The 27,187-nt window shown below is 40.4% G+C and overlaps 1 protein-coding gene across 5 annotated transcripts in view; it reads right to left on the bottom strand.

Moving 5' to 3' along the window:
- The window catches only part of VPS13C (vacuolar protein sorting 13 homolog C), a 220,597-nt gene that overhangs the window by 187,221 nt on the left and 6,189 nt on the right, over nucleotides 1-27,187 (bottom strand). For 3 of the 5 annotated variants that reach the window (XM_075897679.1, XM_075897678.1, XM_075897677.1), the window contains exons 2-9: nucleotides 26,846-26,889; nucleotides 23,837-23,879; nucleotides 21,579-21,674; nucleotides 19,311-19,412; nucleotides 6,428-6,537; nucleotides 5,384-5,443; nucleotides 4,581-4,640; nucleotides 4,049-4,129 (exon numbers count right to left, since the gene is read on the bottom strand). In XM_075897679.1, coding sequence (XP_075753794.1) covers nucleotides 4,049-4,129; nucleotides 4,581-4,640; nucleotides 5,384-5,443; nucleotides 6,428-6,537; nucleotides 19,311-19,412; nucleotides 21,579-21,674; nucleotides 23,837-23,879; nucleotides 26,846-26,889 — 596 coding nt within the window. Of the gene's footprint in view, nucleotides 1-4,048; nucleotides 4,130-4,580; nucleotides 4,641-5,383; nucleotides 5,444-6,427; nucleotides 6,538-9,212; nucleotides 9,279-14,630; nucleotides 19,200-19,310; nucleotides 19,413-21,578; nucleotides 21,675-23,836; nucleotides 23,880-26,845; nucleotides 26,890-27,187 lie in introns of those variants that run through there. The other 2 variants (XM_075897681.1, XM_075897680.1) reach the window with 2 other exon arrangements.

The raw sequence follows: 27,187 nt of genomic DNA, 5'->3' as shown, positions 1-27,187 counted from the left end.
CTTTTGTGTTTCCTCAAGTCAGCTTTCTTCATTCAATCAATTTTATCATGCTTTTCTGTATTCACTAAACAATTCTCATGAGTGAGAATTAAATCCATCTTGTCAATATGTGAACCTCATCACAATCAACTTCCACACAGATAGATCACCTCAGTTATTTTTATAAGCCACCTTCCAACTTCTCTTCTATAAAATCCATGCACAAGACATCCCACTATAAATCCATGTAGGCATCAAATATTTCCTGATAATATACTTTATGGATTCTATACCTGAATAGTATTAATTACTGGCAGAAAAGCACATAAGCAGTGTATGCTTAGACACAAAAGGAGGCAATGGGATGAAGAACATATGTTTAAATGCAAAGAACAGCTGGTTAAGTGGATACTTGTAAACACGAGTGCTGGCAGGAAAATGGATTTTGCATCTCAAACAATGATGAAATAAAGTCACTTTATCAAGACAAAATGCCACAACTTAGAAATTTTCCCCAAACAAAGAACTTCTAAAAAATGTTTGTTGGGACAATCAAAATATTCCCTCTTGATCAATCTAAAATATTCTGGTTCAATTTTAACCCTTTAAGAAATAAATTTTGAAACAAGAAGTCATTTCAAAAGGAAAAAATGAAATATATTCTGAGAATGTCAAAATGGGGCATTTCCTGCACTTCCTGAAATACTTCTAGTGTTCAAGGGACTTGAATATCCAGGGCAAGTGAAAAATGACCACGGGCAGAGTGCCTTCTCCCACCTATTATACTGGACTTCCATGAGTAAGGGGCATGCCTCATCCCCTGGCTAAGTCCCTACAGAGTACTTACAAACTGCTAATTTTAACTATCTATACTGATCTAGAGAGAGACTATTTACAACTAGATAAAGGGATTAACTAAAGTTACAGCTAAGGTTGGAGCACACTGTTCCAAGCACCATCACTGGCAGCAAGAAGAAACTGAGGAAGGAAGGATCTTGGGGGTCACCTTATATAGCGTGGCACGTGGACACCACTCTAGGGGGCTCTGAACTTGGTCCTCTACAGATACTGCGGGGGGAAATCATCCAGCACTGGTGCATGTGACAAGCACACATTCAATGGACATGAGCAAGCACTCGAAGAAACTTTGTTACAAGCTACAGTAAGTCTTCTTTACCAGTTAATATAGATAAAATTGTGTATATAAAAATTGCTTAATTCTATGATTTACTGTTAAATAGCAACTTGACAGAATTCGACAGACCACCTAACTTCGATTTGATATTCTCTTCGCCCAACAGTTCTAGCTGTTGGCAAGTCTTGCCCTGACTTACATGTCAGCTACATTATTTTCCCCAAATGCACACAAATTACTGTTTCTGTAATAGTCTTCCTGACTCATAAAAATTCCCCTCACATCATTTCACTGGATCTCTCTCATCCACCACAAGCTCTTTGTTTGTCTTTAAAACCTCCTGATCTTTCATATATATACACCAATTTATTAAGCTTTTGACCTTTATCTTTCCTCTGCCAACAATGGCAGCTTTGTTCATACAGTTTTCTATTTTTCCTGCAAGTCTCTCCATCTTCTTATTAATGTTGATCCCTATGAGTATGCAGAAGGCGGAGGCAACAAATTCCATAAATCACCACCTTATCCTTCAAATTTCTCCTCAAAAATTACTTCTATTGTGATGGCTACAAGTCACTTCCATCTAACAGTTGTTAGTCAAGCTGCAAACACAGGCTTCTATTTCAATGTCAAGTTAGTGTTGTCAGGTCACACATTCACCCTCCCTTATTAGGTTTTATTGTTATATCACATCCTGTCCCACACCTCAACAGTAAGATCTGTGGGCCAGGGAGTATCTTTGTTATTTGTAACCACAGATAAGAACTGGTACAAGATAGTCAGTGATGGACTACCAACACCAGTGTAACTGAACCTTTCTAGTTTGGCTTTGGTTCCATCCACTGCCTCAGTTTCCCCCAAACATTCCCCTGGCTTTCAAAATGGTCAGATGGCTGAGATGTCTCCCAAAAAGCCCACTCCTTCCAAAGGAAATCTGAAGTTCGAACAAAGTAATATTCTGTCCCAAACTCGCTGGGTACAGTCTTTTTTCCTCAAGAGTCTGTCCTGTCTTTCACAGTACATTCTTGGCAGCCCCTTTCCCATAGGGCTTTAGCCAGTTTTTGTCTTCATATTCCTATTTTTCACAGGTGTTACCATATCACTTCACTAGGTGGCAGCGTAAGTCTCTTTATTGTTTAATGAACAATCCCACACATCCCTTCCAATGTAACAGTACAAGGGAATACACACAGACCTTTTGCTATTATAACCCTAAACAACCAGATTGTTTGCTTCTGTAACCTTGATCTATCTTGCTTCCTCCAAATGTCTCTTTCTACAATGCCTTTGACATATGATTTCAGGACACAACCCCTTTCCCACACTTTTTACAGATTAGCTTACCCTGTGAGGGTAGTGTAGTACTGATCCCTGATTGAGATTTAGTTGCTACCACAATAAAATTAAAAATACTATGGGTGGAGAAACCAACACAAAGCCCAGGTTAAGATACTCAAAAAAAAATAGGTAGGCCACAATCAATTTTTGACCGTATGAGAAAAAAGGAATGCTCCAACATTGTGAACTCTACAGTCATGATACTTAAGTGCTTGTGATCCCCAACAGTTAAAAGAACAACTTACAAATACAGTAAACTTCCGATAATCCGGCACCTTTAGGACCCACGGAGTGCCGGATTATCAAATATGCCAGACTATCAGAAGGGGGGGGCTATGAGGCGTCTGGAGTGGGGTGGGAGGGGATGCCACCCCAGACCCCTCCTGGCCCCCCCTTACAATAGTCCAGCTCTGCCCCAGGCATCCCTGATTCAGCCGCTGCTGGTCAGTTTCAGCAGCAGCTGAATCGGGGATGCCGGCAATAGAGCAGCTGGGGTGCTGCCAGGTTGGTCCCGCAGCGCCGAGGGTCAGCGCTACGGGACCAACTGGGCAGTACCCCAGCTGCTCTGTCCCAGGCGTCCCCAAGAGCAGCTGGATTGCTGCTGGGTTGGTGCCGTAGTGCTGCCCCTACTACCAACCCCGCAGCACCGCAGCTGCTCTGCCCCAGACATCCCGATTCAGCCTGCTGGTGAAACTGACGCTGCTGGTCAGTTTCAGCAGCAGTTGAATCCCGACGACTGGGGCAAAGCAGCTGGGGTGCTGCCGGATTGGTCCCGTAACGCCGCCCCTCGGCGCTGTGGGACCAACCCGGCAGGACCCCAGCTGCTCTGCCCCAGGGGTCCCCGAGTCAGCCGCTGCTTTAACAGATCAGCGGCTGATTCCAGGAAGCCCCGGGCAGAGCTGCTCTGCCCGGGGCTTCCTGGAATCAGCCGCTGATCTGTTTCAGCAGCGGCTGACTCGGGGACCCCTGGGGCAGAGCAGCTGGAGCCCTGCCGGGTTGGTCCCGCAGCACCGTCCTTTGGTGCTGCGGGACCAACCCGGCAGCACTCCAGCTGCTCTGCCCCAGGCGTCCCCAACAGCAGTTGGGGTGCTGCCGGGTTGGTCCCGCAGCCCCGAGGGGCAGTGCTATGTGACCAACCCGGCAGCACCCCAGCTGCTCTGCTCCTGGCTTCCCCGATTCAGCTGCTGATCAGTTTCAGTAGCAGCTGAACGGGGGAAGCCTGTCCAGCTGCCCCAGCACTTCTGGGTTCCTGATGGTGCCGGATCATCAGGAGTTCCGGAGCATTGGATGCCGGACTAATAGAATTTTACTGTATAAACAGGATCTGTTCCTGAGTTCATTATAGTACTGCTGACTGAAGGGAGTAGAAGGAATAAAAACTAGAAGTCACCCAGCTCTACTTTCTTTACTTAAAACTGTCTTAATGATCAAAGCACAACATATAGTAGCAAGGAGATTTTTATGCCAGAAATGCGAGTTAGGCATCTAATTTCTAGTCTGCATTTGAAATCTCCCTCTATGAGCTTATCCTAGTAACATGTTTATATTATATAACCTTATATATCTATAAAGCATGCATGTAGCCTTCTAAATTACCAGAATTTGTTCGCGGGAGCCATGATAATACATCTCACTATCCACATTCCAATAGGCACTGAGACAATCAAGACGCAGGAGCTGAAAAGTAAAGAAAACTCAACTGATTCTACGATTTAGAAAAGCAGACAATACCACTTGCATATTAATGAAATAAGCTTTCAATATAAGTGAACAGCCTCATTTTGATGGGAATTTGTTTGCCAAGTGTGATTTAAATGCATTGCTCAAAAATCTGACCTTCTTTTCCTGTTTCTGTACTTGAAGTCTATTTGTTAGGGTAAATGAATGAATGCAAGGTGTGTCTGCCATGCTTCTACTTCTCACTAGTTATAAAAAGGAAAAGACTAAACTAAAGGAATGTAGTGCTACAAAATCATTAAAAAACCCACAAGTTACAGCACCATTGTTTCCGCATTTTGGTTCATTAAACCAGAATGTTCCCCCCACCCAGACTTTATTTACTACTAAATTCAGTTCATTTTGGTCCAATTTTCACTCCTGAAAGTAATAATGAATTTTGGCATGTTACCTTATATATGATTTTTGCAGCTTCATTTAAAATGGAAGGTGTCCAGTTTTCATTGGCTGTCTAGAAGTTGAAAAAAATATTCGAAATTATTCTCCATAAAGCCACCTTCAATTCATTATGCAACATTTATTTCAAGGGTATTTTTAACCTAGGATGTGTAGATAATTTACAACACTAACATGTATTTAAACAATGAAAGAAAAATAGCTCGTGTGTGTGTATATACATGTATGTGCACATATGTATTTCATGTTTCAACGCTTTGTCCCATTTACAAAGCTCAACAGCCTCTCAGACATAACTTTCCTTTTTAAAAAAAGTGTTGATACTATAAACAGATTTTAACACTTACACAAATTAAAAGGTTTAAAATCAGTTTCACTGTAATATATAATTATGTATGTTTAAATATGAATCACTCTAGGACTAATACATTTTTAATAATTCAATGGTGTTACGTTCATGAAAAGCTAAACTTGTACGTGTCAAGCTACAACGTTCATGACATTTAGACAACTGAGTTAAATATGTAAAATTAAGGATTCAGTGATGGAATCTGACACACAATTACCAGCTCTTAGAACAAGGTCTCTCTAGCCCCTGGCCTAGCACTGGTCACAGACTGACTTTCCCTTCCAAACTCTCGGCCAACGTCTGACCACAAAAACATCTTGATATTTGTAGAGATTGTTTTTACTCTGTTTCCAAATCTGTTCAGCAGACTATTATATTCTAAATACTGCAATTGTGTTATGTATCAAACTAAATTAAATGAAAAAGCTGAAAAAAAATCCAAACATTACCAGTAAACTGAGTTCACCCAATGTCACTCCCAAAGAAAGTGGCCGAAGGGGATCTGTGATCTACAAACATAAGAGGATAAAAAGCAAATTTTATTTAAATATTGTATTATTTTATGCGGCAAACATCTATCTTCTCACAAGACATCTTAAAACAGTGACTCCATTTTGTAGCTTTGGAATTTAAATCTTCAACCTAACATACACTTCATTGTGTATATTAGACTGAAGATTTCACTAGCTATGCCCATGAAAAAACTTCTAAGAAAGCTTCCATTAATCTGTCCATTCATTCAGTTTAGCAGCATCATTTTTAGCTTTTTCTTGCCTTCAGTATTGAACTGAGAAGTCTTTTTTAAGTGGGGTGGAAGATGATAGATTGAATCTCACCATAACCTTTATCCCAGCACCCCTTTTCTATACAAGCTATATGGAAACTGTTGCCAAGTAACAGTTGTCCTGGCTACATCATTCTGATTTATAAAGTTCTCTCTAAAGTTTCACTTTCAAAAAGGTCCTGAGGTTAGGCCATTTTGAAATAAAACGGCACCTTTCTTAGCGTCAATACAAACTTCTGCTTTTCAGGTATATAACTTTCATAACTAATTACTAGCCTCTCTCTTTACCAAAAGGAAATATCTAAGAAAATCAAGTTTTTAACATGAAAATTCTTCACTTTTCATCAAAATGGTATTAAGACTCCTTTTAAAATGGTAAAATGTTCTCTTTTCCAGATTGGATGTCTACTATTATTTTCCTGACATAATATACCGAACCATCAGCAGCTTCATTTTCATGCATGAAATGCAGCTGATTGTCCAAATTAGAGTGTCAAGTCTAACTATATATCACTATATATTAAATTTCAAGAATGCTGGAGAGCTTTCTGAATTACAGACACAACCGTTTTCAATATGGTTGAAAACTCAAATGTACTTCAAATTTACTGAGTACACAGTGCAGACAGAATGTGCCTTTTGTCAAAATGACATGTCCCACAGTTGCAGTTTGGTTTAAAAGAAAGCAGAAGTAGTTTAGGACACTCACATCATCCTCATATTTAAGATGAATGCCTGTGATTTTGACTTGCACATTTTTTATAACTTGAGTTGCCAGCTTTTCCAAGAACGTATCTTTTTTCTCTTCTTTCAGCTTATCTAAAAAGGTGGATTAAAAAAAAAAAGTCAGCCTTCATTGTGTTCATTGCATTTTGCCAAACAAGACATACAAAGTTTCACTCACCATATTTCAACAACTTCACACACTTATTCATGTTAGGTATTGGCATTTAAGTTTTGGTCTAACTTAGAGTCCTTTGGTGCTCAAAAAAAACCCTAAAATATTAAAGCTTAAAGAGAAAAATCGCAACAAAAAACAGAATTATAAAATGACTTGAATTACACATCTTGAATATGGTATGAACGAAGACAGTGTGGAGGCAGGAAAAGGGAATAAGGGAATTTGTGTGCAGCCATCTTGGTCATGTTAACAAGAGAGCAAGAGTCAGGCTAAGTCTGTGGCCTGACAACGCGAGATCTGTAATTAGACGCTGCCTTCGCCTCTCGCCTCCATACGGAGATAAGGATAGAATGCTGACTCTGGCAGGGACCTTGAGATAAGGAGCATCTGGGTGGAACTAAATAACTGTTAGCCATTGGTGTTTGTAACGGGAAGGAGACTAATTGTTATTGTTATTATATTTAATAGACAGTATATAAACTGCTTCATAATTGCTTGTATTCGAAGATCTGCCTCGGTGAGGGGGGGGACTCCCCCCCTGTCCGAACCAGTTTTTCCCTTGCTGCAGCTCGTAATAAAACTGCCTCTGGCTACTTGTTGCTTACAAACTCAGAGTGAGGACAATGTTTTCTTCCACAACAGTTAACTATATACTGTATTAAGAATTGCAGCAAACCTTCAAGAGTTATCCCTCTCAAGTAGATAAATTCACTAATCCTTTGTCAATCATAGGATTCTTTTTATATTTTCTGTGGATCATAATAATTCTGCCTATACTGATGTTCAGAATATATGTTTTTAGTTCATTGAGTATAACAAAAAACAACTAGCAACATGATGTGAGCTACATTTATATTTCTACTTCAAGCCAGATGATTCTAACCCATGGACTTTAGTTAGACCAGGGTTTCCCAACCTATGGGTCGGGACCCAAATATGGGTCGCCATTACATTTCAAAAGGGTCGCCAAGTGTCTCCCCAGGCGGCTCTGCCTCCTTTCTTCCCCCCATTTTTGAATTGCCTTGGGTCACCAAGTCTTACTGAATTGTCAAAATGGGTCCCCATCTGGAAAAGGTTGGGAACCGCTGAGTTAGACTGATTCATTTACACAATCATTATATTTTCCTACTCTATAAGACATGAATTCTTGAAGCCATGCTCATTCCGTATACACCTTACAAGTAACTGGAATTCAATTAACTGGCATAAAGACTAACACTATAAAAGAAAATGCTATGCATGGCTAAAAGTTGGATTTAAGGACATTTACTTTGTGTATTTTCACACGTGATGTTGAAAATAAAGCTTTAATTTTCAGAATCTAAATACCTACTATCATTAAATAATAGTGTGTCACCCACCATCTGATTCCCCTATAATTTCCCACAACTGTGCAAAATGTAAACAGACAAAAAAGGGGAAAATGCTTAAGAAGAAATATGGACATTATCTATATACATTATTTTTTTTAAATCAAATTCTGCCAAATGCATATACAAGTGACGTGGTTAAGGTAACGATTAAGGTTGCACATATAATCCTATCTGATATTTGAATGCTTAATCTTCAAGACAACTATTTCATGAATAATTTGTCCTTATATAGAGAGTATACATTGACTGATAATTGTACATATACAAATGCCAAGTATATGATAATTGAACATATACAAATGCCAAGTATGGCTCACTTCAAGAGAAAAGTGAAGATACCTGTATCCCACAAAATACTTCACACATCAAAGTTCAGAATTGTTTTGTTTAAAAATGGAAAGATTCACTTTCAGTAGCAAAACACATGTGCATGAGGGCACTGTTCACACAACGGAAAGCAAGCAATCAAAAAAAAGAAACCAATCGTCAGTAAAATGTTTTGCACATTTGCATCTAAATCCTCCTATATATGCAGTCATCCCAAAATATTCAAGAACTTACTTTCCATTTTCCCTACCCTGCCCACTTAATCCATCTGGAACAGATCCCAACTTCCACTGATTTTAACAAGGAGTCAAGGAAACTATCTGCCCTCCATGCCTTTGAAAATTTTCATACTTATTGCTTTATGTACAATCAATAAAGAAAAGAGGAAAAAAACCCTCAACACTAATATTCACTTCACAGGATGTGAATTTTACCCGTCTATATGCTTGGTAATAGCTTATCTAATGACATAACTCTGTTTGGATTTTAACATATAATTTATTTATAACAAATGCTAACAAAAGTGGAGCTGAAAAAAATAATGCCCCCTGTTGTATCATGCAGGCATCATAAGCTTCTTGATTTAGGACTTCAACTATTTTCATGTTATGAAAGAATTTTACACAAAGTAAAAAAAAAACCACTTTGAAAAAGAAGGCACAAAATGTTAAAACAATAAAATTCCATGCTTGATGAAGTTATATCCAGAGGATTGACCAAATTCTGCTATAAAGCCTGCTAATCTAAATTTTCACAACACTGAAATCAATAGCATTACTCCAGCTGTACAACAGAGGAGAAGAATTTGGCCCTGGAAGTCTGTCTTTCCCATTTGCTATTAAAAAACAAATAGCAAATAAAATATGCAATGTAGAAGGCTACATTGTACCCACCTTTTGAGTGACCATGACTTTTAAAAGGTTTCTTAAAATGCTTTTTATGCTTTTTACGTTTACGTCCTTCTCATTGCAGGCAATTTTGTGAGAAAAGGATAAAATTCAAGTTAGTAACATTACAAAGCAAATAAAGATAAGGAGGAAAATGAGCAAAGCAGGTAACTGGCTTTCTAAAAAGAAAACTGGCTCATCTTAAACAGCTGCCTTTCTTCAAAACCTTTAAAATATTTCAAATTCACTCAGTGAAGCAACATGCTATTCTGTATTCATTAACATCTGTTTCCTATCCTCTCTCATTTTTAAGTTCTATATGTAGGCAGCCCAGTACATACAAAAATTGTTTTTATATGAATTATTCAAGAAAGAATTTTTGCTTCTCTTTTACACCATCGTTAGCTTTTAACTTCAAACTAACATCTCTTCGCTGCTACTTTACATCATCCCCAAACCTATACATTTTATAAAAGTCATGAGTTACATGTCGAACATAGTAATGTCAGTTGTAGTCAAGGCAATGCAAGTTTGAATTTTCTTTATTTGTTCTTTAGTATCAGTTTTCAAGCTTTTTGAATATTATACTAGGAGAGTGGGAGAAGGAACTTAATGCTTAAAAAATATATATAGGTCCATATGTGACACCTACATTCACTACCACCATATGTGATTAATTTATTGTAGAAGCTATTAAAATTGTGAGACAAAAAGTTCACAAGTAAAGAAGCCATGATTTTGCCCTGAAAAAAGGTAATAGAATTCTGTATGTGAAAGGTATACCTGTTAGCACACAAAACAGTCATCCTTTATCTTGCCTCTGACAGTTGCTTTTTGGTCCAATCAACAAAGACACAAAAAGCTGAAACAATACAATACTTCAAGCAATTAAATGCACTGAGTAGAGAACATCAACATATACCAATAGACAGGCCATCAAGTCCACTCCTGCTTCACAAGGTTTCAAAACACAGGTTAAGTTGGTTTCAGTGAGACTTATTATATGACCTGTGTGCATTTATCCCTGCTCCTCTTATACTGCTCAAATGAAGAACAAAAACATGAAAAATTGTTTTTGTAGCATCATTTTAAGAATGGCAAGAATAAGCACAAACCCAGGGTACCATGATTACATATTAATCATTAGATTCAAATTTAAACATGCTATTGCAATGCACAGCAATGGCTGCTATATAAATCATCTCACATTTCTGAAATTAGAAGTTTTGCCACACAAGTCATTGAACTAGATTACTACAATGTGCATGACAATAGATGATTATTTCCCAGGAGTTTGCTTGAGCTCTACAATAATTTGTGGTGCCATATTTTTGTGACTTGAAAGACTTACATTAGCCTCTTTTCAAAACTAATGAATTAGTCAATAAGTATATTCTAAATTCTACCACCAGAACTTAATATACTGCATTTCTTCTGAAAAGTATCACCTCTTGAAAACTGTATTTCTTAGTTACATTAACTTCTCTCCATCACATGGATGTTGCATCATCTTCATAGTGAAGACTGCATCATAGGATGCTATAGCGGAAACTGGTTGCAACCTTAAATATATATCAAGGATATTCACATCCTTTGTAAAATGTAACTGTTGGAGTAGCAGATCATTAAAAGATTTCAATATTTTAAATTGAGTTTAACCATTTGTCCATCACTTCTTCTCAACACTGCCCTATTACTACCTGTAAAAACCTTCCATATACAGGCAGTCCCCAGGTTACGTACAAGATAGGGACTGTAGGTTTGTTCTTAAGTTGAATCTGTATTTAAGTTGGAACTGGCATCCAGATTCAGCCGCTGCTGAAACTGACCAGCCGCTGACTACAGGAAGCCCGGGGCAGAGCAACTCTGCCTCAGGCTTCCTGTAGTCAGCGCTGGTCAGTTTCAGCAGCGGCTGACTTGGGGACGCCTGGGGCAGAGCAGCTGGGGTGCTGCCAGGTTAGTCCAGTAGTGTCCAGAGCGGCGTTGCGGGGCCAATCGGCAGCGCCCCAGCTGCTCTACCACAGGCGTCCAGAGAAAAGCCTGGACTGCTGGGGGGGGGGGGGGCGTACTAGCTGCACCCCGCCCCCACAGCAGACCAGGGAGACGCAGGCGGGGGACTGAGACGCACCGTGGTCCCACCACTCGGGTCCCCCGCGGCTTTGCTCTGCGTCTCCCTGGTCTGCTGGAGACCAGCAGACCAGGGAGACGCAGAGCAAAGCCCCAGAGCACACCGGCAGCGGGACAGCGGCGGCGCGTCTGGGCTGTCCGCTGCCCGCGTGCTCCGCGGCTTTGCTCCCGGTGCCTCTAGTCTGCTGGGGACCGTCTCCAGCAGACCAGGGACACCGGGAGCAAAGCTGCAGTGGCGGCGGAGTCCCGCGCCTCCCCGGCTTTGCTCCAGGTGTCCCTGGTCTGCTGGAGACGGTCCCCAGCAGACCAGGGGCACCCGGAGCAGCTTTTCTCGCCCCGGAGGTCGAGGTGGCGGGACCGCTGCGCTCTGGGCGGTCCCGCTGCCTGCGAGCTCCGGGGCGAGAAAGCCCCGTTCGTAAGTGAGGATCCGACCTAAGTCGGATCCGCGTAACTCGGGGACTGCCTGTAGTTACATTTCTTTGTAAGCTCACATATGAAAAAAGATTCACAACTTTTAGTTAATTTGTTTCAAATATTTTGGGGATTTCTACTCTTTCCTCTTTCCATCCAATAGCATCTAAGAAGCAGAAAGACTATGCTCTTTGGGTGTGAACATGATTGTGTCTATGGGCAATCTTAGATCTCCTATAAAGAACTTAAAGGTCCTTCTGTACCTGATAGCTAGTGGAGATCCTCTTTTAATGAACACTACAATCATGTTTTTGAGCATACAGAACCCATTCCTTGGACCTGGTTTGGTGAGGGTATGTTGTTCTGCTATAAGTGACAAGATGGTATCTGCACTCAGGGGATCATGATTGCCTCCTTATTGTAAAAATCCCTTCAAACTCACCCTGTCAAATATCCTTCTATTGACAACACAAATGTGCCCTTCAAATTGACATGACAAATTTGGTATTGACTTGTAAAAGAATCAGTTTTCAAGTGTTATAACAGTAAAGCATGAGAGGAAATTGTCATTTACTAAAAACTAGAAACAGTCTCAATGAAGAAAAAATAAATTGTCATGGTTAGCCTGTCTAGTTTTTACAACTCAAAGCAAATTCAAATATATTATACAAACTATTCTCCATTCATTCCTTGACATTTTTGCCCCCTCAAACTTCCAGACAAAAAGTGCATGTGTCCATTTTCCAGGTCAAGTAATGAAGGAACTGATCCAAAATAAATATTATTCTTTCCTACACAGCTTTATTTATTGTCCCAGATTAAACTAGTTTTTCAAAAAAATAATTTGCCCTTCCATCAGCCTGATGACACCAAAACGCAGCAAAATTAAGTCTGTCTGCTTGACTTCTGCAATTATTTGCTTTTAATATTAACCTCAATTCTAAATTTCCCAAGTTTATTATTATTTTGGGGATAGTATATTCTTGTAATTCTTTCACCTTTAAATTATGAATGCATTCTCTCAACCTTAACTCCAACTTGATGTAGAAGTACATGTTTTTGGGGAAAAATATTTCAAGGAAACAGTGCTAAACATGATCTAAGTAGCCAATAGGTAAGACAACTGTAATAATGGACAACTTCAACTAACCACAATAAAACAAATGTTTTTGTACTAGGATTGGTGCTTGATATATTTATCAATGATCCAGGAAAGGATAAACAGCGTGGTTACCAATTTTGCAACTAAAAATTATCTAAGTTAATCAAGGCTACAAAATAAGGAAATTCAGTCAGCTTTTACAAAGTTGCTAGGTGAAAGAATAGCATAAGGACAGAAAAATTCAGTATTGACTAAAGTTAGATAATTCTTGCTACATCAATTATCTGCAAATATTGTAACACCTTGCTTGGTTCTACATCAACTTTAGCCATGTACAGGGGAAAGAATTTGGACATCGCTATGGACAGCATAGATATAAATTGAGCTATCTGCTTAATACACAGTGGGGAAAAAAATACAATTGCTAGGCTACATTAAAAAAGACAGGATTGAAAAAACTAAAACAACTAAAGCCTAACGGCATCTTAAATACTATATTTTGATTTGATCACCCTATTGCTAAATATAGAAAGAAAGAAATTTCTTGAAATCATGGTTAGAGGTACAGAAAGATTTCTATGAAAGGACTGTTTAGTTTCAAGAGAGAGGCCAATAAAAAGACATTAAGTGTACAAATTAATTAATGGTACCCTCTCATACAACTTTTATTTTTTAAACACAAAATCAAGTTTGCCTGTGGCCATAGCCATGTGTTATCTGATAACACAGAATGTTAAATTAATATTAGATACATATGCCACGCATACAATTAAAGTAGATGGAATTAAAAAAAACAGGGATTAATTGCCTGAAAAATTAGGGTTTAAGTCATACATCAAGTGCATTATACATCAGTTGCTGGACGAGATTACAAAAACTCCACCAATGCAAAAGCTATGCCATTAGCGGCTAATGAAGATACCATCAAAGTTATCTATTACTGTCCAGTCTCCTGTCTGACTGTTGTTAAGAGCAAGGATGTTAAATTGCAGTTAATCAGCTAACCCAGTAGTGGATGGAATTTCCATCTACTACTTGATTAGCTGATTGGGGGGGGCACCTGCTACCCCTGCTGCAGCTCTGCAGTTTAATGTAGAAGGATCCAGGCGCACAGCAGCCTAGCTCTTACTACATTTCAACTGCAGAACCACAGCAGGGTTAGCTGCCCAGGGCAGTGTGAGCTGGGACTAAACAGTCCCAGCACGCGCCGGCCCCAGGATGCTGCAGCTCTGCCCCACCCCGCAAAGAGGGTTGCCGCTTCCCCCTTTTACACAGAAGCAGCAAGTCTGGAGGGAAGCAAGTAGTTAACTACTCCCTTACATCCCTATCTAAGGGGCATCACAAATGAGAGCCAATATAGCAATTCTTGCTACATGAATTATCTGCAAATATTGTAACACCTTGCTTGGTTCTAGCAAATCCATTTAGTTTCATTGGCTTCAGTGTAAACAGGCATAGTTCCAGCACCTCAGGACCTGGCCTATTAAACAAAATCAGCTGCAACAGTAAAGCAGTAGTGCAACTTGGCATTGAAATAGCAGCTCAGACAGACCTTAACCAACACAGTTAGAATACAGTACAATGATAACTGACAGGAAAGCTTTTAAAGGCATCAATAGCAGGTGAGACATTCCCACTATAAGCCAATGGGATTTGGATGCCCAACTGCCATCTGTGTTTTTGAACATTCCTTGAGCAAAAAAGCAACACTTGAGAGTAGAACCAGGCTTCACTGTTTTCTATTTTTTCTAAAGGAAAAATGGTAATGAACCATGCATACGCACCAGGCTTGTTATCCTTGCAAACCAAGTTCTCCAAGCCATATATGGTGTTTCCTGAATGAGTGCCTTGATCCACATGGCAGCAATAACCAAAAAACACAATTTTTAAAGGAAATCTACCTTCACATTTCATAGCAAATGAAATCTTTAATCTTCAAAAACATATTTACATACCATTTAAACATAAGGATATTCTTTTTATGTATGTATATTACTGGTTTAAGCGTAACTTTTTATCTTGTATGCAATTTTAAGCTAACACACTGATAATACAATGGTCAAAGACTGTGGCAGTTTTTTGCATTGCCCATGATATACAAAAGTCTTATTCTCCTTAGTACTTGATCTAATACCTAATATACCTATTTACAATGATGGTCTATCTCCTTCCCAACACCAAAAAACACTATCTAGCTAGAAAAGTGGCACTCTCTGCGATGGAGCAACCGGCTTCCATCAGGCATGCCCTTTTGTGGCAGATAGTGGAAGATTCTCTATGTAAGAAAGACACCTACAAATATGTAATAAGCAGCTGAAGTCAACACCTCAACAGGGCATGGTGAGACAAGCTTGTGGGTTGGCTGCTTCTGTCAAATACCACTTAGACCCTAAAACAAGGTTATCAAGGCAAATAAAGACCATTTTAAAGTAAGTATGGCAGGTAGGATACATCAGCCCTGGCAGGCAGCTCCCTTTGGAAAAGGAAAGCTCCGATTACAAACCACAAGTGTCAGGCTTAGACAGCCAGCCTGTAAAGCTTGTCCAATATATATACACTCGTGTGAACACATGTCCATTTGAAGTGTACTGGGAGGATTATGGCATTTCCACATGCAAAAGTGTTATAACTGGGCAAAAGTTTTCTAGCTATTAAACTCATGCCCAGTTTCCATGTAGTTGAAGTACTGCTTCTAAAAAACACCAGAGTGTTTTTTAAGCCAATGAAGAGCTTCTCTTAATATATTGACTTCCCACTTCAGATTACTTTTGCCATAGGGGTTAGGGTTCACCAGTTACCCAGTAAGCAGTTAACCGGCAGCCTGGCCCAGCTCGGGCACACCGCACCACAAGCCTGCCCCAGCCCAGCTGGGATAGAGTGGCTCTCCCACCCATAGGATCAGAGTTCACCTTAACATTTAATTCATTAACTTTTTAAATGGGATTTTACGTCACTAGTATGAGTCTAAATACACTGGCCAATAGAAAAATGCCTTAATTAAGAATGAAGAAAAGCATGTTTAGAGCCAAGAGTCCACATACATCTCTCAGAACAGTCACTTCTCTCCCTGATATACTCCCACTGGCTCTTATTTACATGTTCACTGGATCTGCAGTGCACTGTATAGCACTGAAGGATCATTATTGTGAGATTCACAACACCACTCTAGTCTTTCATGCTGTGTAAAAAGGTCCCAGAGTGGCATAAAGCCCTAAAGCCTTGTACACAGGATGGGGTTAAGGACATTAATTCAGCAAGGCCACAACACTGGAGAAATTTCCGACACCAATGCTGCTCACAGGGCTCTATAGGATACACCCAGGTGGGCAATAAGCAGGTTGCAGGGCTGGATGCAGTTCACTAGGGGCTATCAAATGTGTCATTTACTTGCACATCTGCAGGTATGGCCTCTCGGAGCTCTTGTTAACCATGGATCGCCATTCACAGATAAACAAAGTACTCAGCATCTGCTCTGGGCTGTTTATTGTCCATTCCTGGGATACACAGTATCTTACACAGGCCCCTGTGCTGTCTAAGTTATTCCTGGAGCTGCTCCAATTCTCAGAACAGCCCAGGAAAAGAAAAAGGGCACAATGGCATCTTAAAGTCCCATTGGCCTTTCCTTCCAGACTGCAAATTCAGGACTGCCCCTCTGAGACACAGGATAAAAATCTCAGAGCTAGTGTCTTTTCATGAGACAATGAAGCTACTAAATAAATATTTAAGACTTCACTTTTATTTCAGTAGTCCAAGCAAATTCTTCTAATAGTACAAAAGATTTATTGAAGGCCATAGCCATTTTAAAAGTGTCATCTTTCCTAAGTTCTTAGACAACAATTCTAATAGTATATGCCTGGGGGAGGTGTAGGTTGGATATTAGAAAAAACTATTTCACTATGAGGGTGGTAAAGTACTGGAATAGGTTACCTATGGAGGTGATGGCATCTCCATCCCTAGAGGTTTTTAAGTCTCAGCTTGACCAAGTCCTGGCTGGGTTGATTTAGTTGGGATTGGTCCTGCTTTAGGCCTGGGGCTAGATTTCATCTTCTGAGGTTTCTTCCAGCCCTATGATTCTATGCCTCCCTCAGAAAGCTACCCATTAACAGTTCCATATATAAATGCTTGTACAGAGATGACAACAAAGTAAGTAGGTAACACAGAAAGCAAGCAAATTGGTTATTCATTTTTCTGGCTATATTTCTCCATTCTACCATAGTTTTGCTGATTCTGTGAGCAGCAATTGTAATGTGTGTAGTTGTCAAGGATACAACTCTGATCACTTCTATTCATACATATTATACTTTGGGCCAAATGGACTTAAGCAATAAGATTATCAATCAGTATTACAATGAATTCACCAAGAAATCTCTACTTCCTAGAATGTTAAACACATGCAATGAATAAGGTCTTTTTCTCTCCTCTATAAATGAAAGAGAAACAGGAGCAGTTTAAGAAAAGCATTAGCTTACATTTCAAAGTAACACAAAAAATAGGATCTAGAAAACAAAGCAAGAAGATTGTGTGTTTAATTTGCAAAGAGACAGCACTCCAAATTTGTTCCTCGACATGTTGTTCAGTGGACCGGGGGGCACAAATGCCAATTTAGCTAGTGATTTTTGCAACCAACATCCATTAATGAAGCCCAATAGTTACCTATAAAACAGCCCCTATTGATTTGGGCCAAAAATTAAATGCTGACTTTTTATTTTTAATTATTAAAATTAACTTTCATTTTTCCAGTTCTTTGCAATTATTTACCTGCCCTTTTATTGATTAACCATTATTCTAATGTTGACTAGAACATTCAGATGTGACATCACAAACGAAAAACAAACTGAAGGCATGTTTAATATTAAAACACCATACAGGCAATCCCCGGGTTACATGGATCCGACTTACGTCAGATCCCTACTTACAAATGGGTTGAGGCAACCCCGCACTAGCTGCTTCCCCCCAGCAGACCAGGGAGACGCGGAGCGGCTTTTCTCAGCAGACACCTCAGCTTGAGAATAAAGGACTGAGGGAAGTGAGGTGTGGGAGAATAAAACTGAGCTCTCGAGAAATGTTTGGCTAGAGTTTCCCCTACAATATGTACAAGGTCCGACTTACATACAAATTCAACTTAAGAACAAACCTACAGTCCCTATCTTGTACGTAACCCGGGGACTGCCTGTATACAAGTTTACTTATTACAATGGATTATATTATAATATCAAAGTTATAATTATAATTATCAAAAGTACTGCATTTTTCAGTTACCAGTGTTCTATAGGGTTAATATTTCCTTATCCTTAAAAATATTCAGCTTGCTGTATTTTCCAAAATATATATTCATATACCAACATCCACAGCTAATAAATGTATCTGATAACTAACAAGCTGTCATTCTAGAGCTGCATCAGCATCAACATGTGTCATGGTCATGAGGGTTAGGCAGTAGCCTGGGGACTAAGGGGTTAACTGTGCCCAGCCAAGTAATAGTCAGCCAATAGAAATGCAAATAGGGATTTCAAACTGATACAAAGGAATTTTGGGGTTTTCCCTCCTTTGTGTCTAAGCAGTTGGCTCTCCAGATTCTGAGGGGGACAGACAACATGTCCTTCTCCAAGAAAAGACTCTTCACCATTTGTAAGTAGGGCAAAGTCTAGATAAATCCGTTAGGCTTTATTGCTTTATGGTTTGGGAATGGCAATCTGATGTCTGTGTATTTAGAAATGGGTTTTCCTCTCTTTTGTAAGTAAGTTCTGTTCCCATGGGAAAATTCCCCATGAGTTTATTAATTGGTGGCTCTTACCATCTAGCAAATCCAACTATGCTTGTAACAGGAGTATTATTGTGATAAAAGTTCTCGCTTTTTTATTAACCTGGTATTGGTTCACTTCTACTTCCTGGAAAATCTGTCTGTGGGATCTGCATGCCTCTTACTAGGGGAAATCAGCCACAGACAGCAGTTTATATTTTCTCTTTTCTTTTTCAAGCTCTTAGGGGAAAAGAATTGGTTTCAAATGTCCACCCCGTTTGTGGGTTCAAGACCGCTTGATGGTGGCCGAGGATTTTTATCACCAAAATCTAGGTTTTTTAGGATTTTGGGGGGAAGTTTTATACCAAAGCCTGGAAAGGTAAGGTTTTAGGGTACTTTTGCGGGCCCCTACTTCGGCATTCATCGTGCCAAAGTGGGGAATCAGCTTGGACAACATTTTTGTCAGTGTTTATGGTAATTCATGTATTGTATATGAGATACTCAACTTCACATTTCTAATGGAAGTTACTAAATAAGCAACTGGAGAGCAAACATGCAGGTTTAAATCTCTCATTTTAAGTTTTATAGAAATTTTCATGCTTTAAAATATTTTCATCAGTTAATAAAAATATTGGGTTGTGCCACTTTTGAAAAATAAGATTTCTCTTCTATAGTATTGTCTAAATCCCCAAAACTTTTAATTAATTCTGTACATATGCAGTACCTTTCTCTGCTGCTTTTTGCAGAGCTTCTTCAATTCTTGACAGTTCTTTTTGCTTATTATCCTGCAAGTACTTTTCTTCCTTCTCCGCATCATACTTAATGCCTAGAAGACAAAAATTAGAAGAGATTTCATGTTCAAGGCACAACTACACATTAAATAAAAGCATACTAATATAAATTAAGACATTATGTTTCTCACGTTTTACCCAAAAGGATATTACAGCACTATACAATGTATAGGTTTTAAGCCTAATTATGGACTCCTAAACCAGACACACCAGTAGCTGACAAGAACACCACCATAAGTTCCCATCATCTCATACAATCTCAGCAGATCAAGGCAGCAGACCTTATAAAATCTATTACTCACTACTATCAAGCTTACAAGATACCTAAGGGCTTGACTACCCAAATGTTTAGGGCTTAGCAAGCTGGGTCATCACTCTACACTAGTCTGCCATGGGCTACATGTTAATGCACTCCAACCCTGTCCTCTCTGAAATAGGACTAGATGTGTGTGTGTAGACAAGCCATAAGCTAGATGTTAAAGTAAGATGGCCACATGACAGACTCCCTTTAGAACTCTTACAATGTTGGGTCTTTAGACCCATTTCGCCCTGTCTTGAGCTGCAGACCTCTTGGCATCTTGCACAAGTGTTATAATAGCAGAAATCTTTCATGACCTTATTTATCGGTTTTGCAAAATCTTCAAAGACGACAAGAATTAACATCACCACCAAGTAATTCATTTCAGGCCTTAGCAGGAAGCTTGATGGAATACACATTTTTTAAATAACTTTGATGTATATACATTTTCTTTATTTTTAGATTTCTAACTATTACTACTGTAAGATTTACTGGCCTTTCTTGGGTCCGTAACTCAATTAACTTTTGTTTTTTGGAAAATAAAATGAAAATGCACATGCTTCATTAGAATAAGTGCTTTGAGGTATGGCTAAGGATGCATGCTGCCTGCTGCATACCCTGGGGAGAATCCAGCCCTCTCACACTGCTGCAGTTTGGTGATGCTGCACATCCAGCAGGCACAACCTGGCGGGAGGGGTCCAAGCTAGGCTGGATAGGGGCCAGGAAGGACCATCTGTCCCCCAGCAGAAGCTCTGGGACTGTTTCAGTTTTGGTGCCATGGCTGAGGGAAGGCACCGCCTCCTCTGGCCCCAGCACAGAGCAGACATTGCTGCGGGGCGGGGGGGAAGTTTAGGGTTGCCACAGCTGGGGTGGGGGGAGGCACAACCTCTGACCAGCCCAGAACACGGTTGTTGCAGTAGCTCTGTGTGAGGGTCGGTGGGCAGAGGTGGCACTCTGTACTCCCTGAGTCTGCCCTGAGCCCTCTTCCAACATTCGCTCAGTTATGTCAACTTTTGAGGACTGTAGTTGATTTGGGGATTGGCTCTTTTCTGCTTGGTTTTATGAGAAGCAATCTGCTGCAGTTTCAGTGGGCACACCCAGAGAAGGGGTGTCCACTCTTGTTTAGTCAGTTCATCAGTTAAACTTAATGTTTAACTGGTTACCTAACTAAATGGGATTTTACATCCCTAAATCAGGACAGTGCTTCCTACAGCTTCCATTTGCCAGGGACAGCTGCACCTCTGCAATATTTCTAGTATAGATGTAGCCTAAGTCTACAACCTGATAAACTATCCCATTCTGAGGGGGAAAAAACACTTATCGAACACAGGATAAGTAAGCTTAAGAGGGTTTTGGCTCACAAGTTGACAATGGATGAGGAAATAAATGTAGGGACAAGGCAGTCTGTAAAAGCAACACATGTCTTCACTTGCCAATATTTGGCTAGAAATAAAGTATTGTAATCATGTTTCACTCTGGGTACATTGTGTAAGTAAGCAACTTAGGATACATCTAGACTACAAGCCTGTTTCGAAAGAGACCATCTAGACAGCCACAAGACTTTCGAAAAAGCAATCTGGATGCTCTCTTTCAAAAAAGCCTTTTTTCGAAAGAGCTCTTTTGATAAAAGGCATTCTTCCTCATAAAAGGTTTACCACTGTCAAAAAAAACTGCCGCGTTCTTTCAATTAATTTCAAAAGAACACGACGGCAGTCTAGATGCAAGTGAAGTTTTTTTGAAAAAAACTCTGTAGTCTAGACACAGCTTTACATTAGTTAGCTAACAGTTCCACTTTCTACTTATCCACATAGCAACATCAGATAGCAGTAGTTTTACTTCTGTCACACCATTTATAGGTAATAGGAATTATCCCATTTCACTATAATTTAATGACGTTACTTACTCGTTCCAGGAACAATGAGCAGATACAAGCCTTCGAGAGTTGCAACCACAGCCTCACCATACAGATTTTTCCAAGGAATCTTCAGAGTAAGCTTATCTAAATAGACCAAAATACAATACACATTCAGCATCTTATGCTACATAACAAAAAACTAAAGAAGTCTCTAGAGCTTAGTTTAGTCTGCATTAAATTTCAAACACTGAAAAATGTTACTGATACTGTAAGTAAAGCAGGCATTTAGCAGATGTGCACTTTTGGTTTTCTCAGTGGCACATAAAAATTTCTAGTTTTGACAGCTTCTCCGAAGTACCATCCTTCACTTTTCCAGAGACCCAAATGCCTCAAGTACATAAGCAGTGGCTACCACTAAAAAGGACTTGTGGGAGGAAGTTACTCAGAAATAATCAATACTGTAATACCTTCAGCCTGGGATCAACTTTTGAAATCTATTCAAATGAAAAAAGCATATGGAAAAGATTAAATTTAACAGTAAAGAACTGTGTTCCAGTTCAGACATCTCCACATCAGAGAGCAGAAGAACCAACACATATATTATAGGAATGTGATCTTTCTATATTGTGGTATAGTCAGTGGCTTTTTTGTGACGGTACGCACCGGTATGGCGTACTGGCACCTTTTCTTGTGAGCACTCTTGACGTGCTGTTTTCCCCGGCACAGCCCCTGGCTCTGGGAGCACTCGCGCCATGGTGCATGGCTTAGCTGGGCCAGCAGAGGGGGCTGAAAAGCAGCATGCAGCTCCACTGTTGGGGCGGAAAAGTAGCAGGCTGTGGGGGTAGAAAAGTGGTTCACAGCTCAGCTGGGCTGGGGGTGGGCAGAAAAGCAGCAGGCGGCTCAGCTGGGCTGGGGGGGGGGGGACTCAGTGAACCAACACTAGATGCGTAGTGAGGAGGAGGTAGTTGCCCCTGGGCCCAATGCTAGTTGGGGTGAGACCGGAGCGCATGCCACACAGGCCCACATGACACAGAGCAGTGAGCTGAGAGTAGGCAACGTGCTGCCTCCCTGTACACACAGTGAGCCGAGGCAGCCGGGCTAGCAGCAGGAGCGGCCACTTTAAAGGTCGGGTTACCTTACCCATCCCTCCAGTGCCTGGCTCTGCGGGAGGAGAATTTGGTTGGGGAGGCAGGGGGCACTGGGGGTGCCTGGCTCTGGGGAAGGGCTGGGAGCATTGGGACAGGGGGGCTGGGGTGCCAGGCTCAGGGAAGTGGTGGTTGCATTGGAATGGTGGTGGGGGTGGGGAGAGGAGTGAGGATGGCTGGCTCTGAGGGAGGGGTCGGTTTTGGCCCTGGCAGTGCTTTTTTTGTGACGGTACAACCCAGCATACCGTAAATGAATGGTATTCCCCTTGGGCGTACTGGCACCTATTGGCATTTATTTTCCTGCAGCACCTTGGCTTCTGATGGAAGCCCACTCGGGTTACATGGGTATTAAAGGGGCTGTGACTGCATTTCAGTGCGGCTTTTTTTTCTTTTTTTTTTTGTACAACAACTTTCCCCTGGAGTACCGGCACCTTTTTTCTTACCAAAAAAGCACTGAGTATAGTGTTAATACAAGCATAACATATCTCATGTACATGCAAAGAAAACATTTTCAAATTTGGCTTATCCACACCAGTTCTCAGGTTCAACTAGGGACTGAATAGGTAACCAGTTACCCAGTAAGCATCACTCTAAGAGAGTGATGCTTATTGCGTACCAATTAACTAGTGCCCAGGAGCACCTCCCTGCCCACAGCCTGCTGTAGGCAGCCCCAGGCCCAGTGCCAGGAGCCAGCCAGTGACAACGGCCCTGGCCCCGGGGCCAGAAGCTCTGCAGGCTGTGGACTGCTCCAGCCAGGCAGGGGTGGTTCCACAGTCGGGATCCTGCTTACTCGGTTAACTGGTTAGCTTTCAGGTTAACCAGTTAACTGGTTAAACATTAGGTTAATTGGGAATTTACATCCCTAGGTTTGACCCAACATATCTGCTAGGAAGATTCCTATTGAGAGTTTTTTTCAGGATCGACATGCTCCGGTGTGCTAGAAGAGGATCTTAGTGTCATTCAGCAAACTATTCAAAACTTGATATGGAAACAATGTAAAAACATCTACACAGCAAGTCAGTCATAGGAATCAAGCACAGAAACATCCGTTTAAGGAAACTTCAGAGCAAGATAGTTCAGCATTAAGACTTACACTAAATTTTCAATCTGAAGAGGAAATTTATTTTATCCTAACTTGTGTAGTAAGCAGTATTTACTTACCTATTTGCCCAACCTTTACTCTAAAAGGCACATCCAGTTCACTCTGTAGTGAGATAAGTAATAGTGTACATATTATATTTCAGAGCTATCATCTACTTTTAAAATCAACTCATCCTGCCGTAGAAACCAGGTTATCCTAGCAATCTCAGTACGGAGTCTCAGTTATTTTAATTTGACAAGGAAATTTGGCCTTACACAAAAGTTTTCCTTACTATTCAGACTGAGACAATGTAGTAACAGTAATAACTGTGAAATTACAAACTAGAAAATTAGTGTGACAAACTTAAAAGAAGCTTCCATCAAGTATTATATATTATAATAGTTAAAATGAGGTTACAACTAAGAACACATCTTTATGGCAGTCACATAAAGATTTAAAAATCAGATTTTCCCCCCAATAAATATATCATTATCCCACTAAAAAGGTAGAATATAAATTACTTTGTTACATATATATCAGAACTAATTTTCAAGTCACTCTAAAAAAAATTACTTTTCTGTACAAAGGTTAAGAATAGCCATCAAATGCAAGTAGTAAATTTTTTTGGGGGGGAGGGGGAATTTGAACTTAATGTACTCTAAATAAGTTAGACAAAACATACATAAGAAAACATCTAAAACATGCTTTAAGTTAAGAATTTCCCTAAATCCCACTGACTTCTATGAGTCTTAGAATTCTTTTTCATGAATAGATTTGCTTTCTTGATCTCGAGCCCAAGTGAAGGGAAAGATCCCTACAGACATATGATGCACGAGTTGAAAAGTGGCAAAAATTTTAGTTTACTAAAATCAGAGTTGACAAGAACCAACATTTAGTCTTTCTGAAATGTTAGAAACTCAAAGAACCTCCAAGTACTAAAGCCCTAATCTTGTCAACTGATTATGAGGGCAGATCCCTGTACCCATTTGGATTACCTAACAAGATCACGATCATATAAAGAAGTAATTTCAGTTCTAAATAAATGTATTTATTCAATAAAGCCACTGGACCTGACCAGTGCCAAACCAAAGAATCTGCCAGATCTCAGGAGGTCTATATTGTCTAGCAGCATTACATACACTTCCACCACTTACTGGGCTCTTAGAAGACAGTTAGGGGTAAATTAAAGCTAAACAACAGCACACATGGAGAGTCAGGACTGGTGACTGTAAACAAACTTTATTGGACCATAGGAAACTTGGCTATACCCATGATAAGTGAACACCTGGCTAACTAAAATCATGCCAGATCTGTACTAATTACATAACGGCATATCTTGCCTTAGAAACCCTTGTATCAATAATTCAAACGTAAAACTAAAGTTCTGTCTAACTTTGATCATGTACTTCAAGTACTCTAAAAAAGAACCCTCAACAGATAGCTTAACAGCTTTATTACAAGCAGGATCTGTTGAAACTCTTGAAAACAAGTAGAATGGAGTATCTGATTTCTAGTGAATCAAGGTTAAATAACATTTTATAGTACTGATGATTTTATTACATGAAATGACTAACCTAAATATGACAAAACAAATGCTGAAACAAATGTGTCAACTCTAATTTCAAGTATTAAATCTATCATAGTGCTGTTCCACACAGATTAAATACTGGAGAATTATTATTCCAGCCCAGCTACTTCAGCAGCATCTAATGAAATGGCCAGTCCCCATTCATATAATAAAAGAAAAGCTAGGCACTAGGTGATCCTAAGGGCATCAGAATGGTTTCTTTAATACTTGGTAGGTTAACTTTTGTGGAACTTCACCAGAGGCATATTGTATATCCTGCGGTAGGATTCACTTAGTGTTACTTAAATATCTGTCAGAACACTACCATATAAAGCTGGTCCAAGTATTTGCCCAGTTATAGAAGCTGTTTGGTGTCAACACAGGCAGAAGGACCACCCTTGCAGATCTACATGCAGGATAAAAGATTGGATTTTATTCATTCAAAATTTAAAGATTGTACCAGTCAAAATTAAGTAGCTCATTATATTAATTTGTTATGGATTGGGAGGAATAAATATTTAGAACAAGGTGAAAAGAGTAGTCTACAAGTGCAATTTGTTTTACATCATCTTCAAAAAAAGGACGTCAGTACCATTCAAAACGCTGCACAGTAAGACTGGAGCCTTTTTTCCCCCCTCCTTATACTTTCAAGCTTCTATGTACAGGCAGTCCACGGGTTACATACTAGATAGGGACTGTAGGTTTGTTCTTAAGTTGAATCTATATGTAAGTCGGAACTGGCGTCCAGATTCAGACACTGCTGAAACTGACCGCCAGTTCTGACTTACATACAGATTCAACTTAAGAACCCCTAGTACCCAAGTCAGCTGCTGCTGAAACTGATCAGCGGCTGATTCCAGGAAGCCCGGGGCAGAGCAACCGTGCCTCGGGCTTCCTGTAGTCAGCGCTGGTCAGTTTCAGCAGCGGCTGACTTGGGGACGCCTGGAGCAGAGCAGCTGGGGTGCTGCTGGGTTGGTCCAGTAGTGCCCAGAGCGGCGCTGCGGGACTAACCAGCAGCGCCCCAGCTGCTCTTTCCCAGGGTCCACAACAAAAGCCTGGTCTGCTGGGGGGGGGCACACTAGCTGCCCCCCCCCCACTCAGCAGACCAGGGACACGGGGAGCAAAGCCGCAGCGGCGGGGTGCCGCACCTCTGAGGCTTTGCTCTGGCACGGGACCTGCCGCCACTGCGGCTTTGCTCCCGGTGTCCCTGGTCTGCTGGAGACGGTCCCCAGCAGACCAGGGGCACCAGGAGCAGCTTTTCTTGCCCCGGAGGTCCAGGTAGCATACCGCTGCCTGCGAGCTCCGGGGCGAGAAAGCCCCGTTGGTAAGTGCGGATCCGACACAAGTCGGATCCGCGTAAGTCGGGGACTGCCTGTACTAGTGTTGCACCAGAATTCAAATCTGAATAATCAGGATTATAAAAATAAAATTCCTAAGTCATTAGTTTGACACCATATGGCTTGGTCATTGCAACCCATGAAAAAAGAATCCTAAAAGCAAATGATCATATTAAGATACTTACTAGTGCATTCTCTTTTATCCGCAAGTTATCTAGTGCCACATTACCTACAAAACAAAAAATTAAAATGATCAATAGTCCTGTAAATAAGTAAGACTACAGTATTATTAATTAAAATAGGAAGAGGCATTTTTTTCTAAAATAAGGGTGGGAGCATCAAAAACACTGTCAATGCCCTTCATTTTATTGGGTCATAACAATAGGAAAAGAAACAAGTTTAACAAAAAAATATGAATTACAAAAATCATACAAATTTGCATGGAGATCCTGAGGCAGATTTGTACCTGTAACCGTTTTTAAATTACTGGATTTCAAACACTTGTTGCTATTCATACTCCACTTGCC

This window comes from Pelodiscus sinensis, chromosome 14 (genome assembly GCF_049634645.1).
Source record: "Pelodiscus sinensis isolate JC-2024 chromosome 14, ASM4963464v1, whole genome shotgun sequence".
Taxonomy (NCBI): Eukaryota; Metazoa; Chordata; order Testudines; family Trionychidae; genus Pelodiscus; species Pelodiscus sinensis.
This window is presented reverse-complemented; position numbering and strand designations above follow the sequence as displayed.